The 15177-nt window shown below is 37.9% G+C and overlaps 1 protein-coding gene across 1 annotated transcript; it reads right to left on the reverse strand.

The window, feature by feature from the left end:
• Nucleotides 1-305: 305 nt before the first annotated feature.
• Nucleotides 306-14801, reverse strand: atl3 (atlastin 3). Its single transcript, XM_066649532.1, has 14 exons — nt 14627-14801; nt 12605-12835; nt 11925-12059; nt 10999-11103; nt 10472-10522; nt 7743-7799; nt 6257-6349; nt 5386-5524; nt 4812-4939; nt 4671-4727; nt 4289-4360; nt 3814-4005; nt 3436-3675; nt 306-2223 (listed from the first exon to the last, which is right to left on the reverse strand). The coding sequence occupies exons 2-14, from the start codon at nt 12806-12808 to the stop codon at nt 2161-2163; spliced, it is 1536 nt and encodes a 511-aa protein (XP_066505629.1). The 5' UTR covers nt 12809-12835; nt 14627-14801; the 3' UTR covers nt 306-2160.
• Between the last annotated feature and the right edge of the window lie 376 nt (nt 14802-15177).

Here is a 15177-nt window from a genome sequence, read left to right on the forward strand (position 1 = left end):
GATTAAAAAAAAAGAAGAAAAAACTGCAGGCAGCCACTGAAAATGTGTAGATACGTTTTGCGTTAGAGCAGTTCGTGGTCTCCATATTCGTTGTGGACAGGAGCTGAAAATATTTAGCATTCACCCATAGCAGCGGCTCATGACGAATGCCATAAATTTAAGCATAACATTAGAGGTGCAATAAAAGGCATGTAATGCTGACACCTAGTGTACAAAACGTGACCCACATAACTATACAGCGGATGATGCCAATGATTAACTTGCATTAAAGCTTTTCAGGCTGTGATAAAATATGTAAAAGCCACAAACCACCAGGACACGGAATGCTTACAGCTTTATTAATGGAATGCATAAAGAAATGTAACAGCAAAATGCTTTATGAATGGGGTTGTGTATTTATGTAACCCTAACCCCAAATCATTAGAGCAGTTTAAGTCCTTATTGACAAAAAGAATAAAACTAATACACAAAAGCACAGGCCCCAAATGAGCCTCCAATGACATGGAATCTGGAGAATATTGTCAGAGGAATGCAAGTGATGGACAGGTGACTGACATGCCACAGGGCCAGATCTTCACTGTCTATAACCATGTATATGTATTTGGTTTATGAGCTGCTTGTATTCAAAAGAAACACAAACAAGCCACACTCTCTTTGAAGTGTACACATTCTTTTATAATAGGTCTTTCAAGAAATAGGCATGTATAATTAGAACATTCATTGGTTATTACAGATGTCTACTCTGCACTGTATTCAACAACACAGAAGTTTATAATTAAGATGATATTAATAAAAAGCAGAAGGTGGAACATTGTGTTTTTAATGTGTTTTGACTGTTTTAACAGTCCTTAGTCAGCTCCTGACATTTAAACAGCTTACGTCTTGTAACATTACAACAGTGAAACCAGCAAAATAATGCTTTGGAAAATTAGAGTGGGTACTACGTGTCCTTTTCACCCTCACAAAACTTAACCAGCAACAGAGGAGGTTAAGATAATGCTGTATTGAAGTTAAAGGTCTGAAATCAATTTGAAAAGTTTGAAATAAATCAGCTTTCTGCATAAATATTACATGCTGTTGATCATACCCGAGTTGATTCAGTAAACAGCAATTAAGACCAGATTTCACATTACAGTGAAAACAGTGCTTAACAAGGCTATTTAAAAAAAATAATAAATAAATCAGTGATGGCCAAATGACAGCATGTAATATGTATGGTCAACAGCTATGTTTCTAAAATTAAACAAACAAACCTTTCATCTAACATTTAATACTACAGTGACAGCACATTTCTCAAACCAGAGGAACACGAGAACACTTCAAGCAAAGAACCACAAATGGGGAATACTACAATTCAATATTCGGGACTGTTAGAGTATTGTTTGGGAGAAACATAGGTATGATATTGAAGACAGCGAAACAAGACTTCCACATGACACCCATATAAAAAGAGTCAAAGAACAGAAATAATAAATACACAAGACAGAAAGATGAAATGTATACATGGTCCCATACTGGTGCTAAAATGAAGCTTTGCAAATGGCATATATATATATTAAGCTGCAATTTTAATAATCATGGCTGATCATGTAAGAAGTCGATCATGGATATATGGAAAACACATTTACGGCAGGTGCAATATCACAACAATGTTAAATCAACTACAATGGAGGATGCCTGTGAGTCTCACTACAAAGGGCAAGGTCTTTGGTAGTATTAAAATAAAATATTGTAAACTGATCATTTTAGCTCCTTTAAGGAGAATAGCCCTTGTGGCAAACCACACTTGCGCCTGATATGCTGGCAGGTGATTTAGTACTTAAGTGATTTTGTGCTGATGCTCAATGACCACTTTAAAAATTAAAAGATACAATCAGTATATTTACTTACGTTACACAAGTTTAGTACTAAAGCAGAGAACTATTCCAACTGCTTTCAAGAGAAAGGCCAATCAGAAATCTGACCAGACTGATCAGATCAAATAAGACATTCTGTTTGTGATGCTAAAACATACTGATTGCACTTTTAAAGAGATTGCTAGTCAGAGTTGTGTCAAAGCCAAGTTTAAGTGCTACGTGTGGAGAAGTGTTTTACCAATATTTGGTGTCAAAAGATGTGCAGTTTGCAACACATTCTGCAATATTTGATGCGTTTGAAAAGCTATCTTGATTTCATCTCGCGTGTAACCGTCTGGCTTCTTGTCTTGTTCAACATGCCTGTCCCCTACAGGAAAGAAACAGAATTAATTCTCAAATGTGATACAAACAAAATAGTTGCAGTAACACAACAGTGAATACTGTTTGTCTGAGTTCTGTTCAGTGTCAGCAGTAATTTTCCAACCTGCAGTGTAATGAGTGACATTTTACAATGCTTTACTCTTTCAGATGAAAACAAAATCCTGAAGCTAGGACATGATCAATATTCCAGTTGGCACTTGAAAATCAACTGAAATAGTAATTTGATGTGTTGATAGTTATTTGTGGAATTATCACTTTGTAAAAACCATGGCAATGTGATGCTTACAAGTTCAGAAGCTAGAATCTAGAGAAAATATATTATCGCGGTATATTTACAATTTTATTGACTTTATGTGGGGGGGGGACGTGTGGGGGATTTTTTTTTTTTTGATACATTAAAAATTTTCCCTTACGTTAATTATCTCGGGATCTCGAGATAATTTATTTGAGGGGGAAAAAAATTAAAATAAATAAATTTAGCAATACAGGGGACACTTTACCGGCGCATTACCAGATTTGCCCTGTAGATGGCAAAATACTCCATATTCAGGCAACATTCCATCCCGAGATAATTAAGGTAAGGGGAAAAACATTTTTATGTATCATTCATTCATTATCTGTAACCGCTTTCCCCGACATGTTCTTTCATTTTTATCCTCCCACATGTCCCAATTCTTAATGTATCATAGAAAACAAATTTTTTTTTTTGTCCCTTCGGGGGCTCCGTAGTTTCTGGATAATGCAGGCATTTTTATGTGCAAGCATGTAGAAATCATCTTGCAGCGTGATTAAGTTGTGTACCCCGCTGTTGTGCAAATTTACAGCTTAACACAAACCTGTTCATTGGAATTATTGAAGAAACAGCAGTAGACAACAGCGTGATTTACTTAAGATATTTACTTTAAATTCAACATAGTTAAAATACATGATTAAGTTATTAATTATTATTATTATTATTATTATTAAGTAGTAGTAGTAATATTGTTGTTGTTTTTGTAGTAGTACAAGCTTGATAAACATTTCTGATACTTGGGGTAAAAATAATCTGAGATATTGATACATTTTGAGCAATCACTGCAGGCAGATGTACTACTCCGTACATAACTGGAGTTCATTTATGTTCTATCTGCAGAAATTTAATTCAGCTGAATGTGGTCCCGTACAATCAAATCATGTGTAATATAATTTTTTTTCATACCTGCTCCAGTAACACCCCAGCAGCCTGGTCTATGGCAGAGCCAACACTTCGGTACTGGCCAGAGTAGCGAATGAAGGCCCAGGTGAGCATAGCAATCATGGCCAGACCCAGTACACAGTCACACACCCAGGAAACACTGCCTAGGCCGATGAAGAGTAAGAGTCCTGAGAGCACGTACAGTAGGCAAACCAGGACAAACAGCACTGCTGGTGTGCGGAAAGCACTGAAAACATTCTTTGACTGAAGTGAGGATGCGAGAGAGAGAGAGAGAGAGAGAGAGAGAGAGAGAGAGAGAGACAGACAGACAGACAGAATACATTAGGTATATAAATTTGTCTCTTTTCACATTCAACTGTAATTTTTTTTGATGTCTCTCACTTCATTGTGTTTGCTGAAAGACTCCCACAGCTCAGTTAGTTCTGACTCCAGCTGAGACTGATAACGTTTGCTGAAATCCTGACCTCCCATCTTCTTAATGCTGGCAAAGTGATGGAGAGACTCCTTCAAGAGGAAGTTATGTTTCTCTTCCAGAGAGTCAGGTGCTACATAAGGAAGGTCTCCACCACAAACCTAGGAGAATCAGGGACAGTACTTTTATCAAATATAGTTTTAAAATGCTTTATTTTTAACCACCAACAAGAATAAAATTAGAAATTAAAACACAGACATAATACATACAAATATGTGCTGTTAAACATGCAATTTCTATTTAACTTTGGGACAGAATTGGTCTATTTCTAAACAGATTTAAAAGCATTAACTTAACACAATTTATACACTAACTATTGATAACAAAACAGAAGAGCTGTTATTGTATTATACTGAGATAGTACATTCCAGGCAACATACCAACCTTCTCCATGTTCTTATAGTACTGGTCTTTAGCTGATGCCACAGCTGCCAGGTTGTTAGCCTCTGCTGTAGCCTGAATGAGTCAATGAATAACTATTAGAAATGTTTCTGAAGATGGCAAGTTATTACATACAATCTGGTAATGTGTAGGTAGACTTTCAGCAAATGATCCTGCAGGTGATTTAAGATTCATTCATTTACAGAGTTAGTGTCTGAATGATCAAGCAAAGAATAGGTATACAGATTTAACAGTATACATGTATGGAAATTTAGAGAATAACAAATGCCACAAAGTACTCCAAAAACCACTAAATGAAAACTTTTCAGAGTCAGTTTCATCATGCCAATTTTATGTCCAATGTTCAGTCAGGTGTAATAATTACCAGTAGCATGGACTTTGGGTGTGGTAGATCTTCTCCTTGGTAAATCTTGATATATGCCTGAAATACAAAACATAGCAAGTGAAGACCTTAGCATAGTAATGCAACTCACTGAAACGGCCAAGAGTACACTAGATGTTTTACCTTGAAGTACTCTAGAAGGCCCCTGCAAGTCACTTTGTTGCCATTGATTTCTTTGACTGCTAGTTTGTCAGGATTCAGCAGAGTTGGAATGAGGCTGCGAAGCTCATTTTTAAACTCTGGAGCCACATCTAAGACAGACAGGGAGCAAAACCTTAATAAAAACAGGGAGAACACACCACACTCCTCACAGACAGTCACCTGGAGGAAACCCACGCGGACACAGAGAGAACACACCACACTCCTCACAGTCACCCGGAGGAAACCCACGCAGACACAGGGAGAACACACCACACTCCTCACAGACAGTCACCCGGAGAAAACCCACGCAGACACAGGGAGAACACACCACACTCCTCACAGACAGTCACCCGGAGAAAACCCACGCAGACACAGGGAGAACACACCACACTCCTCACAGACAGTCACCCGGAGCAAACCCACGTGGACACAGGGAGAACACACCACACTCCTCACAGACAGTCACCTGGAGAAAACCCACGCGGACACAGGGAGGACACACCAAACTCCTCACAGTGTAAAAATATATTTTATATATATAAATATCAATATGTACCACAAAGTTGACCCTGGAAGGATGGACTTGTGGCAACTTTAAGGCCTGGATGAGGCAACAGGAAGCAGGAGATGGAGGTAAAGCAGGAATGAATGTGCTGCCTTACCGTCTGCAGCTCCTCGTGTTGAGAATCCTTTACCTGAATAACAAGTGGACAAGTGAGGGGCTTTAATATGTGTGTGGACATCAATTCATAAGCCACACAGTCATGCTTAATAACTGCTGATATAAAAGATTATAGACAATTTTTCAGTACTGACAATATTCAAGACATTTATTTACTACAGCTGATAAAGTAGCTATCCAAAAATGCATCTCAATTTTTCAATCTCTCTCAATTTTTCTTATATCTTTTTTTTTTAAATTTCAAAAATATAAACACACACTGCACAAAACTATGTAGAAATCTTACTATTATGCAGAGTGACATTAAAAATCTTAAGGCTGCCCCAATAGTTCATTTGCAGAAACAAAACATGTAAAATATTAATAGTACAGCATTTTAAACAGAACTGAATGCTCTGGTGAAGCTGCACATAAGCATAAGGTCACAAAGCCCAATGCTAAATGTCCACCAAAGTAGTATTAGGTTCCCCAAGCACTTATGCACTTAAATCTTCACAGAGATGTTTTAGCAGTTAATGTAAAGCCTTCACAGAATAGCAGAAGTTGTTACTGCAATAATACGGGACAATGTGACATTAATAACACTGAAGAGACTTTGGATGAGCAAGTGCCTAATAACATTACAACAATTACCATACTAAGTAGGTATACTTCAATTCAAAAATGGTTTGCTACACAGGGCCTCAAACTGGGATACCTTGGATGGCTTAATTCATTATGCTGTATTATGTCTTTATTACCACACCTGAAGCCGTTTATCCAAGAATTCACTGCCTCCATTCAGTCCATACTTGTACTCATAGGGGAAGCTCCAGTCTCTGATCAGAAACATAAGTGACTGTGGAGAAGTTAGGATACATACAATTAAAAAAAATACAAATCAATGACTGTTAAAAACTCATGAATGTAAAAAACCCAAAAGGCATTAACCTCCTCTAAACAAATGACAGAAATAACCACAAATTAATATTACCTCTGATTATATTCCATCATATACTTATCGGCCATAACATTATAACCACCTCCTTGTTTCCAATGACCATACTGGAGCATTTTGTAGTTCTACAAACCCCCCTTTCACCCTGTACTTCAATTGGTCTGGACACCCAGAGAACCACAACAGAGCAGGTATGATTTGGGTGGTGGATCATTTTCAGCGCTGCAGTGACATTGATACATGGTGGTGGTTTTAGTGTGTGTTGAACTGGTACGAGTGGATCAGATACATTTCTGCTGCTGAAGTTTTTAAACACTGTGTCCACTCACTGTCCACTCTATTAGATACAACACTGCTACACTGATGTGTCTAATCAACTCATACCAGTACATCACACAATAACACACCACCTGCCATCACTGGTCACTGCTGCACAGAAAACTATCCACCAGCCAAAAATGTCCTGTTATGTGGAGGTCTTGACCGTTGAAGAACAAAGTTAAGCAGGCAAACACATTTAGCAGAGCAACAGATAGACAAAAGTCTGTAACTGTACAACTACCAAGTTCTTCTCTATGGTCACTGGAGCTGAGGGAATGGACACTGAGTGTAGAAACAAGCTGGTGGTCATAATATTATGGCTGATTGCAGGTTAATATATATAATAGCTTTGCCAATATGACAATGTCATGATGAGAGAAAACATAAATGACCAGCTATGAATTATGAGCAAGGTGTGTGTGTGTGTGACATCGATGCATAACTTCAGTAGACACACCCAATATTAACATATACAGAGATCCCTCCTCCTTTGCAGTATTTAGGGGCCATATTTTTCTATTTTTATCTTCCAGTTCTAACTGTAAAATACATAACAGAATGCAGATTCTGCTTAACTTAATAGCTTCCATATTAAGGACTTAGTAATGGTGGTGGTTCTCCAATGTCTAAGGAGTAGCAAAAGCGTGGAATTATTGAAATAATTCATATTCTGAAAATAACAAGCATTGTAAATAAACTCATCCTGTTATCTTTTTGTGATGTGATTTATAATCTATAATTATAATAGAATATAATCTACAAGACTGATTTACAAACACATTCAAAACATTTTATACTGGTCAAAGCATTAAATTAAGATGGCTCCAAGCCCACAGTTCCTTCTTAAATCTCTGCCACTATAATGTAATGTGATTCATACAAATAAACTAATAAAATCTAAATGGAATCTATATGGAAAGCAAACACCCTTCCAGCTCCTAAGACTGTTTTCAAACAAAGAGGTTTCTCTTACCTGAAAAGGTTTTAAAAATATTTCATCCATAGCCAGTCGTCCATACTCTGTGAACAGCTGTAAATGGGAGGAGGGAATAAGTTTAACAAAACAAGTCTATGATATTTTAATACTCATAATACTAAAACATTGTAAAGTTCTACTAAGATATCTACAGATTTGCTACATACTGTACTGTGAAATAATTACTTAAAGAGAGGGAAAACAAGTTCTTAGACACTGTTTTAATTTACAGAACATTAATATTTTATTTAATATATGTACTTCAGATTTACACATTTTAATTTTTTTTTATTGTACTTATTCTTCTGGTAAGACATGGACCTTGTTCATCAAGTTCATTCATGACAGGTTGTGGGATGCATTAGCATATACTGTTCACAATGGAGGTCTTGGATTATAAAAATCTGAGACTTCCTGGTGTAATAAAATACACTATACATGATTTTCATAACAAAAAAGAAACACACCTTGTCCATAATATATCAGCACATTCTTGTGGCAAAAAAATAAGAGTAGAGTAATAGCCATTTATCACAAACAGAGGAAAGCTTCTCAGGAGTAACTAGCCCCCCAAATTTTCCCCAAGTGCACACTGACAATTAATCCAGGAGGTCACACAAAAACCCTGATTAGCAACTAACTGCATGCCCAATGTACCTCTGTTAAGGTCCGTGTACACAATTCCACAATTAGAGAGACAAAGACTTTCTTGGAGTGGCAGAGTTAAGTTCTAACTTGAATACCATGGAGATGCTGTGGCAAGACATCAAACTGATGGTTCATATTCAGAACCTCTCCAGTGTAGCTGAAATAAACCACTACTCCAAATGGGTCACAAAACCTCTACAGCAATGTAAAAGACTAACCTGAGTTATCGCAAATGTTTGACTGCAGTTGTTACTTCCGAACCAGTAATTGGTTTTATGAGCAAAATGACTTATTTCCACTAGTAATACAAGTTTTGAATAAATCTTTACTTCAGTAAATTGTGTAATTATTTTAAAGCTGAATTGTGTGCATTTGTGCTGCCTGAGCTTAATATTAAAAGTATAACAGATTTCTCTTTCACATTAAATGTGTATGACATTATATATGTGTATGCAAAACTAAGAAACTGGGAAGAGGCAAATACATTTTCCATGGCATGGCATGGTTTCCCAGACAGGGATTAAGCCTAGACACTGACTACCCAACATTTTGAATTGTGATCTTCCACTGAAAGCAGGATATAGTCCAGGAGTAATCCAGTCCTACATGCTTAAATCATTTTAAATTGTGAAATATTGATATTTGGGTCTCTATGATTTATCCTAATACTCCTTTAAAACCCTAAAATACTGTGCTATCATGCTATAATTTTCTAATCGAAACATATTCTCATCAAATAGCTGAAGGTTAGGATCAGGATTAGAAATTCATATAAGAAAACAAAAGAGGCAATTTTCTTGCTGGATCTGTGATGGACCTATCTTTAAGAGAATATGGGTGTGTTTTTACCCCGCACCCACTCTCACAAACACAGAATGTGTACAGAGACTAAACTCTCCAAAGAGTGAGACGTGGATAATTGCAGGCTAGTTAGAATGCATTGCAGAGTCACTAAATTTCCAGTACTGCAACTGGATATCCTGTCATTTGAGCTGTCATCAAACCAAAGGCATAAAACAATGGAATACAAAAATCACTGAAACATTTTATCCCAAATTTCTCCTTAATCCTTAGTTGTCAATTGATGCACCGTGTCTAAACTCCCCCAGTCACAAACAAAATGCCCCCAACCCTTGAGAGTGAAGGTTGGTGCATATTTCCTCACAGATATATGAAGCCAGTTACCCACTTTTTCAAAATTCCACAACCAGAAAGTCACTCACTAGACAGTTCAATACACTTTAAGAGAATGCTAACTTCCCAGATCTGTCATGTTAGCCAACAGTTGTCTATGCTGGTAAGCACTGGGTTTGTGTGACCGAGAGGTGGGTGCCATCCTACCCATCCACCTGGATTCCTGGGCTTGGATTTAATTGGCATCACGGAGGATCGAACTGCCAATCTAATGCTGATAGGTCTGAGACTGCTGAACCAGTCAGCAGCCCATATCACTACATTTAGACAGGGTTTTATGGTAAGGCTTAGAACTTACTTTTTTTTTAAATAGTACAATCCTCAATTTTATTGTTAATGGCACTGAGGACTGACCTTTACATATCATGGACTCTATCAAAAAAAAAAAACAATCTAGCCAAGACCTGTCTATGATAAATTTGCTCAGAAGAACAATGATATAATGCACATCTCCACAAATATTTAAATTAACGACATATTTTGCAGCATTTATTAATCTCTGTAGAGGTCATCCCAAATTCTAGACTTTAGAATGAAGCCAATGAAGACCAAGTGATGATCAAACATGGACCAAGAACAGTAAAGCACCTATAAGAGAAATGTCTCCAATGTCTTTTTGTGTGTTCTCCCTCCACATTTAGCACTGTAGGAGAAGACTTGGTGCTGTTATCTTGACAATTATCACAAAGAACTAATGCAAAGCTGGGAAAGACACGAGGTATGTGGTTTTTATCTCATGGAAAATTCTATTTTATGTGTAAGCTGACAAAGGAAAACAAATTTTAAACAATAAGCCCATATTTATTTGCTCATATTTACAAAAGGAAGCAAATAATTGTAGACACGTTATGTAATTTGAGGCAGACGTTAAACAACAGACTGACCTGAAGTTGCTGTAGGTCGTCTTCTTGAATATTCTGTGATAGGTTATAAATCTTCAAGAAAAAACAATATTTTTATTTAATTAGTGTGCATCATCAGTATATTTATAATAATCCATCCATTATCTGTACCGCTTATCCAATTTTAGGGTCGCGGGGGGTCCAGAGCCTACCTGGAATCATTGGGCGCAAGGCAGGAATACACCCTGGAGGGGGCGCCAGTCCTTCACAGGGCAACACAGACACACACACATTCACTCACACACTCACACCTACGGACACTTTCGAGTCGCCAATCCACCTGCAACGTGTGTTTTTGGACTGTGGGAGGAAACCGGAGCACCCGGAGGAAACCCACGCGGACACGGGGAGAACACACCAACTCCTCACAGACAGTCACCCGGAGCGGGAATCGAACCCCCAACCTCCAGGCCCCCTGGAGCTGTGTGACTGCGACACTAACCTGCTGCGCCACCGTGCCGCCCGTATATTTATAATAATGCCTAATATAAATAAAGTAAAAATGGTACCTGTATTGAGCTGGTCATGGTGCTGAGGGCAAAGATTGTAGCACAGTCTTTGACAGTGGACTGGGCATCAAATGCTCCCTGTGTGTCCATAAACAACACTGCCACCTTGAGAGTAAAAAAAGGTTACATACTTAGTACCCATATTTGTTCACAATCGGGTGTAACATTTGACTACTAAATGGAACACAAGTTATTTTAATTTTGGTCAGTTAGGCAAATAGGTTAACCCATCTATCACTGCAGCACTCCTTAGAAGAGAAACCTTTTTCCCTACCACACTAATTTAGAAAAACCTGATACCTGAGCAATTCAGATTGCTCCATTTTTGTGAGAGCGCATCTAAAAGCAAATCTGAATTTCAAGGAAGAAAGCATTTAATAATTATCAATCCTGTTGTTGTTCTGAAAACAAAGCTTTGTTAATTAAACTCAATGCCCTGCAAAGGACCCTCCAGTGCGTGTCCCTGCCTTGCGCAGAATGATTCCGGGTAGGCTCTGGACCCACCACGACCCTGAACTGTATATGTGGTTATAGACAATGAATGAATGAATGTAAATCAAGGGGAGCACTGTGGCACAAAAAGCAGTGTTGCTGTCTCATAGCTCCAGGCTCCTAGGGTTGTGAATTCGAGCCCCGCTCCGGCTGAATGTGTGTGAGAAGTTTGGTGCGTTCACCCTGTGTCCATGTGGGTTTTCTCTCACTGTTCCAAAATGCATGTTGGTAGGTGGATTGGCTACACAAAAGTGTCCACAGGTGTAAGTGAATGTCACCCTGCAATGGATTGGCACCCCCATCCTGGGTGTGTTCCTGCCTTGCGCCCAGTGATTCTGATTAAGCTCCGGAGTCAGTATACAGCCCTGAACTGTATAAGCGGTTAACAATGAATAAATAAATGAATTTAGCAAAATTTATTTTCTTTATTGTACCTCTTTCCCACTGCTTTTTTTCACAATAAAGACTTCACTCCACAGTTGGATTCCAGTGGTCTCTGGCTCTGAGCCACCTCTCCAAGAAAATCCTTTCAAGGGTTCATCCTCTTGTCCCAGCCAGCCATCACTGGACTTTTAAACCAAAGAAAAAAGCAGAGGCAAAAAAATGAAGAAATGTCAAACTGCATCAAACCACACCAAGTTTAAAGTTGTGACTGTAATATGAAACAATACCCTTGTTTTATTATAATGCTATTATAGTGTGAACCAAATCAGTGCAGTTTAATGTGTACATTCATAGGTTTTTCTTCTTTTTTAATACCTTATTTACAGACATTTATAAAGACATGTTTGTGTCCAAAGTCTGCGCTTTTCATTTTGTACTTGAGCTATGAGGCTAATGTAACCTCTGGGTTACCAAGGTGCAAATGCATGCCAAAAAAATCACTCTCAAGAGGTTTCTGACATTTTGTGGAATGCATTTTGTACACTGGTAAAATAATGGCTAAAAACCTCCATTACATTTTAGCTATAATATACTTTTGGCTGACATACAAATCTATGCTAAGTATAAACAATGTCTCATCAGATCCATTTTAATTAAGGAAAGGGGACATTTTGTGGGGGAAAAATGTATTTATTTTTTGATTTGCGTGTGCACTGGCAGCAACACTGACCTTTCTGTACATGTATCGAAGCATAAAGTCCAAAAGGAAACTCTTCCCCTTGCGAAAGGCACCAGCAACAGAAAGCACCACAACTTCCATATCTCTGACCTTAGGTGCCAGCAGGATCTTCTCAAGTGCTTTTGTGTCCAAGCTGAAGGAGTGGTCCTCCTTATTAACGGTCACAATTTGGACCGAGTCAGGTTCGGTATCCATTTTTTCTTCTTTTCTGCAGCACTTTTACTTTAGAAAACAAATACAATGATGCCAATGATTCATCAAGCAAAGACAAAGGCACAGTCTGTGTCCTGAAATTAATTTTCAAAGTACATTACACTCACCAAAACTAACTAGTTGAACATATCACAAGCCTAGAAATGACAAAATCTTTCTAGAAAGCGCCCATTGTGACAATGTTGTGTTTGTTGCTTTCTTTGATAACGTGTGATGTAGCAGCACAGAGGTTAAAGCATGCTTTGCTCCACTTTCAAAGTCTACACTCTTCTGAAAGAGTGTCTTTGTCTCTGCCATTTAGACCACCCTCAGCAGTGGGCAAATCAGTATAACCAACACAGACATGCGATAGCAAAATCTGCTGCAAATATGACAAGATACAAGTAAGTAGCTAAGAATGAAGCTTCAGCTAGAAATACAGGCTGACCTTGTGTCACATGCCTTAAATTACAGTTCATAAAAAGGTGTGGTAGAAAAAAACACAAGTGATAACATGCCTCAGATTTCTCACTGCTGAGAGTCTACAGGTATCCGGTCAGCAATGTGCAAATGTCAGAGACACTCCTACATTTTTTATGGCCAATTTGCCTTTACTACAAGCCTTTTGTAGTGTTAGATACAGAAAAAAAATTGTGTTTACCCTTATACTGTGAGGAAACAACTCAATACTATGGGCTTAGGAGATGTTTGACTATTAAGAAGGTGTTACAAAGAAAAATGAAGAGATCAACAAGAAAGGAGGGGGAGAATTTCTTAAGAGTGCTTGGAAAAGCTGGATGCAAGAATCACAACAAGAGATAGAAAGCAAATGACTAAATTAAAAACTGAAATGTTTATGTTATATTTAGATGTTGATACTTTGGTGTAATTTCCTGTTAGCTGTTTCTCTGGCCGTGAGGCTTACACAGTAATAGCTGTTCAGATATTAAACAAATAAAGGCTTAGATTTTACTCTACAATTCCACACAAAGGGGAAGATATGTTTCAAGAAGAGTTCCACTTTTAGGACTCCTAATATTCTGATTGTACATTCTAAAAGTGATCAAAAACAGCAAACAATATGAAATGGAGGCTTTGCATCTATATATCTATAAAGCCTAAGGGTACATAGTGGCTTGATGGCCACACCAAAAGGCAGTGTGTGTGTGTGTTGTCTGAGAAAAAACAATGACACATATTTTGGTGTGTCACCTGAAGCTACGCCCAACTTTCTTTGGGTTTGCATTTACTGTCAGTTTTTTCCAGAGAACTCATAAAAGCTGGAGGTTACATTCTGGCGTGGCTCTAATTCGTGTAAAATTTGCGTAAGAGCTACAACATATACTTTAAATCTCTCACTGCTGAATAACTAAGTGTGTCATTTTCAGTTCTGTACACTGCCAGGCTGTTAGTGCAGCTCCATTGGAATTCTTTGACTAATGAGTTGGTAAATGTTGATGCCCATGTGGTTAGAACAAACATGCATCTACTTCTCCGATAGGATTCACGATAAATTCAATGCGATTAACATCCACACATTGCTAGTCTGGGTGCATACCCAGCCTTAACTATTTGACTTTAATCACACTTTAAGAACTTCAATAATGTAGCAAATCAGCTAGTCTCGATACTTTACTGGAAAGTTGACTGGAAAGTCTGCTTAAGCAGAATTAATGATACAACTTCATCTCGATTCCCACCAACAGGTTAAACCTTACTGATATAGCTACTCAGAAACAGACTAAAGCTACCCACTGCCAACCAAGAATACCCCCAACACATCTGCTAAACTCGTTAAAATGTTTAACTTATTTAACGTACCTTATTCTTGCCTGTCCTCTCAGGGCGTTAAACTTGCCACAGCTGCTGTTTGAAGACTGAAGATTCAAATAGGGCCTGGAAATAATAAAGAGAACTTTTTTCGAAAACGCTAATGTCTCCAAAACGAAGCGCTTTGTGGGACTTGTAGTTTATTTGCATGCCCTCTGCTCGCATTTCCATGCCACACCCAAGCGCTGTGTAGAAGTCACCAAAGAACTACAACTCCCAAGTTACCCACTGGACTACCGGTATGCATTCCGGACCTTTTCTGTGAGACACATCAAATAATCTCGAAGAGTCGAGTCTTTTGTATCCTAACGGTTGCTCGTTCAAAATTATTGGTAAAGTCTCCAAGAAAAACGTAACCAGGGTATTATTATCAGTCATTTCCAATAAAACATTAGTAACTAATCAACAGGAAACCCACTATATTTATAATTGTATATAATAATATAATTTGTGTTTTTATAATTTGTACTGGATGGATTTTGACAGGTAAAATGCAGCAAATGAAAAAACGACCATTAGCAGCTATTAAAAAAACACACAAA

The sequence above is a fragment of the Hoplias malabaricus genome, chromosome 17 (assembly GCF_029633855.1).
Source record: "Hoplias malabaricus isolate fHopMal1 chromosome 17, fHopMal1.hap1, whole genome shotgun sequence".
Classification (NCBI taxonomy): Eukaryota; Metazoa; Chordata; class Actinopteri; order Characiformes; family Erythrinidae; genus Hoplias; species Hoplias malabaricus.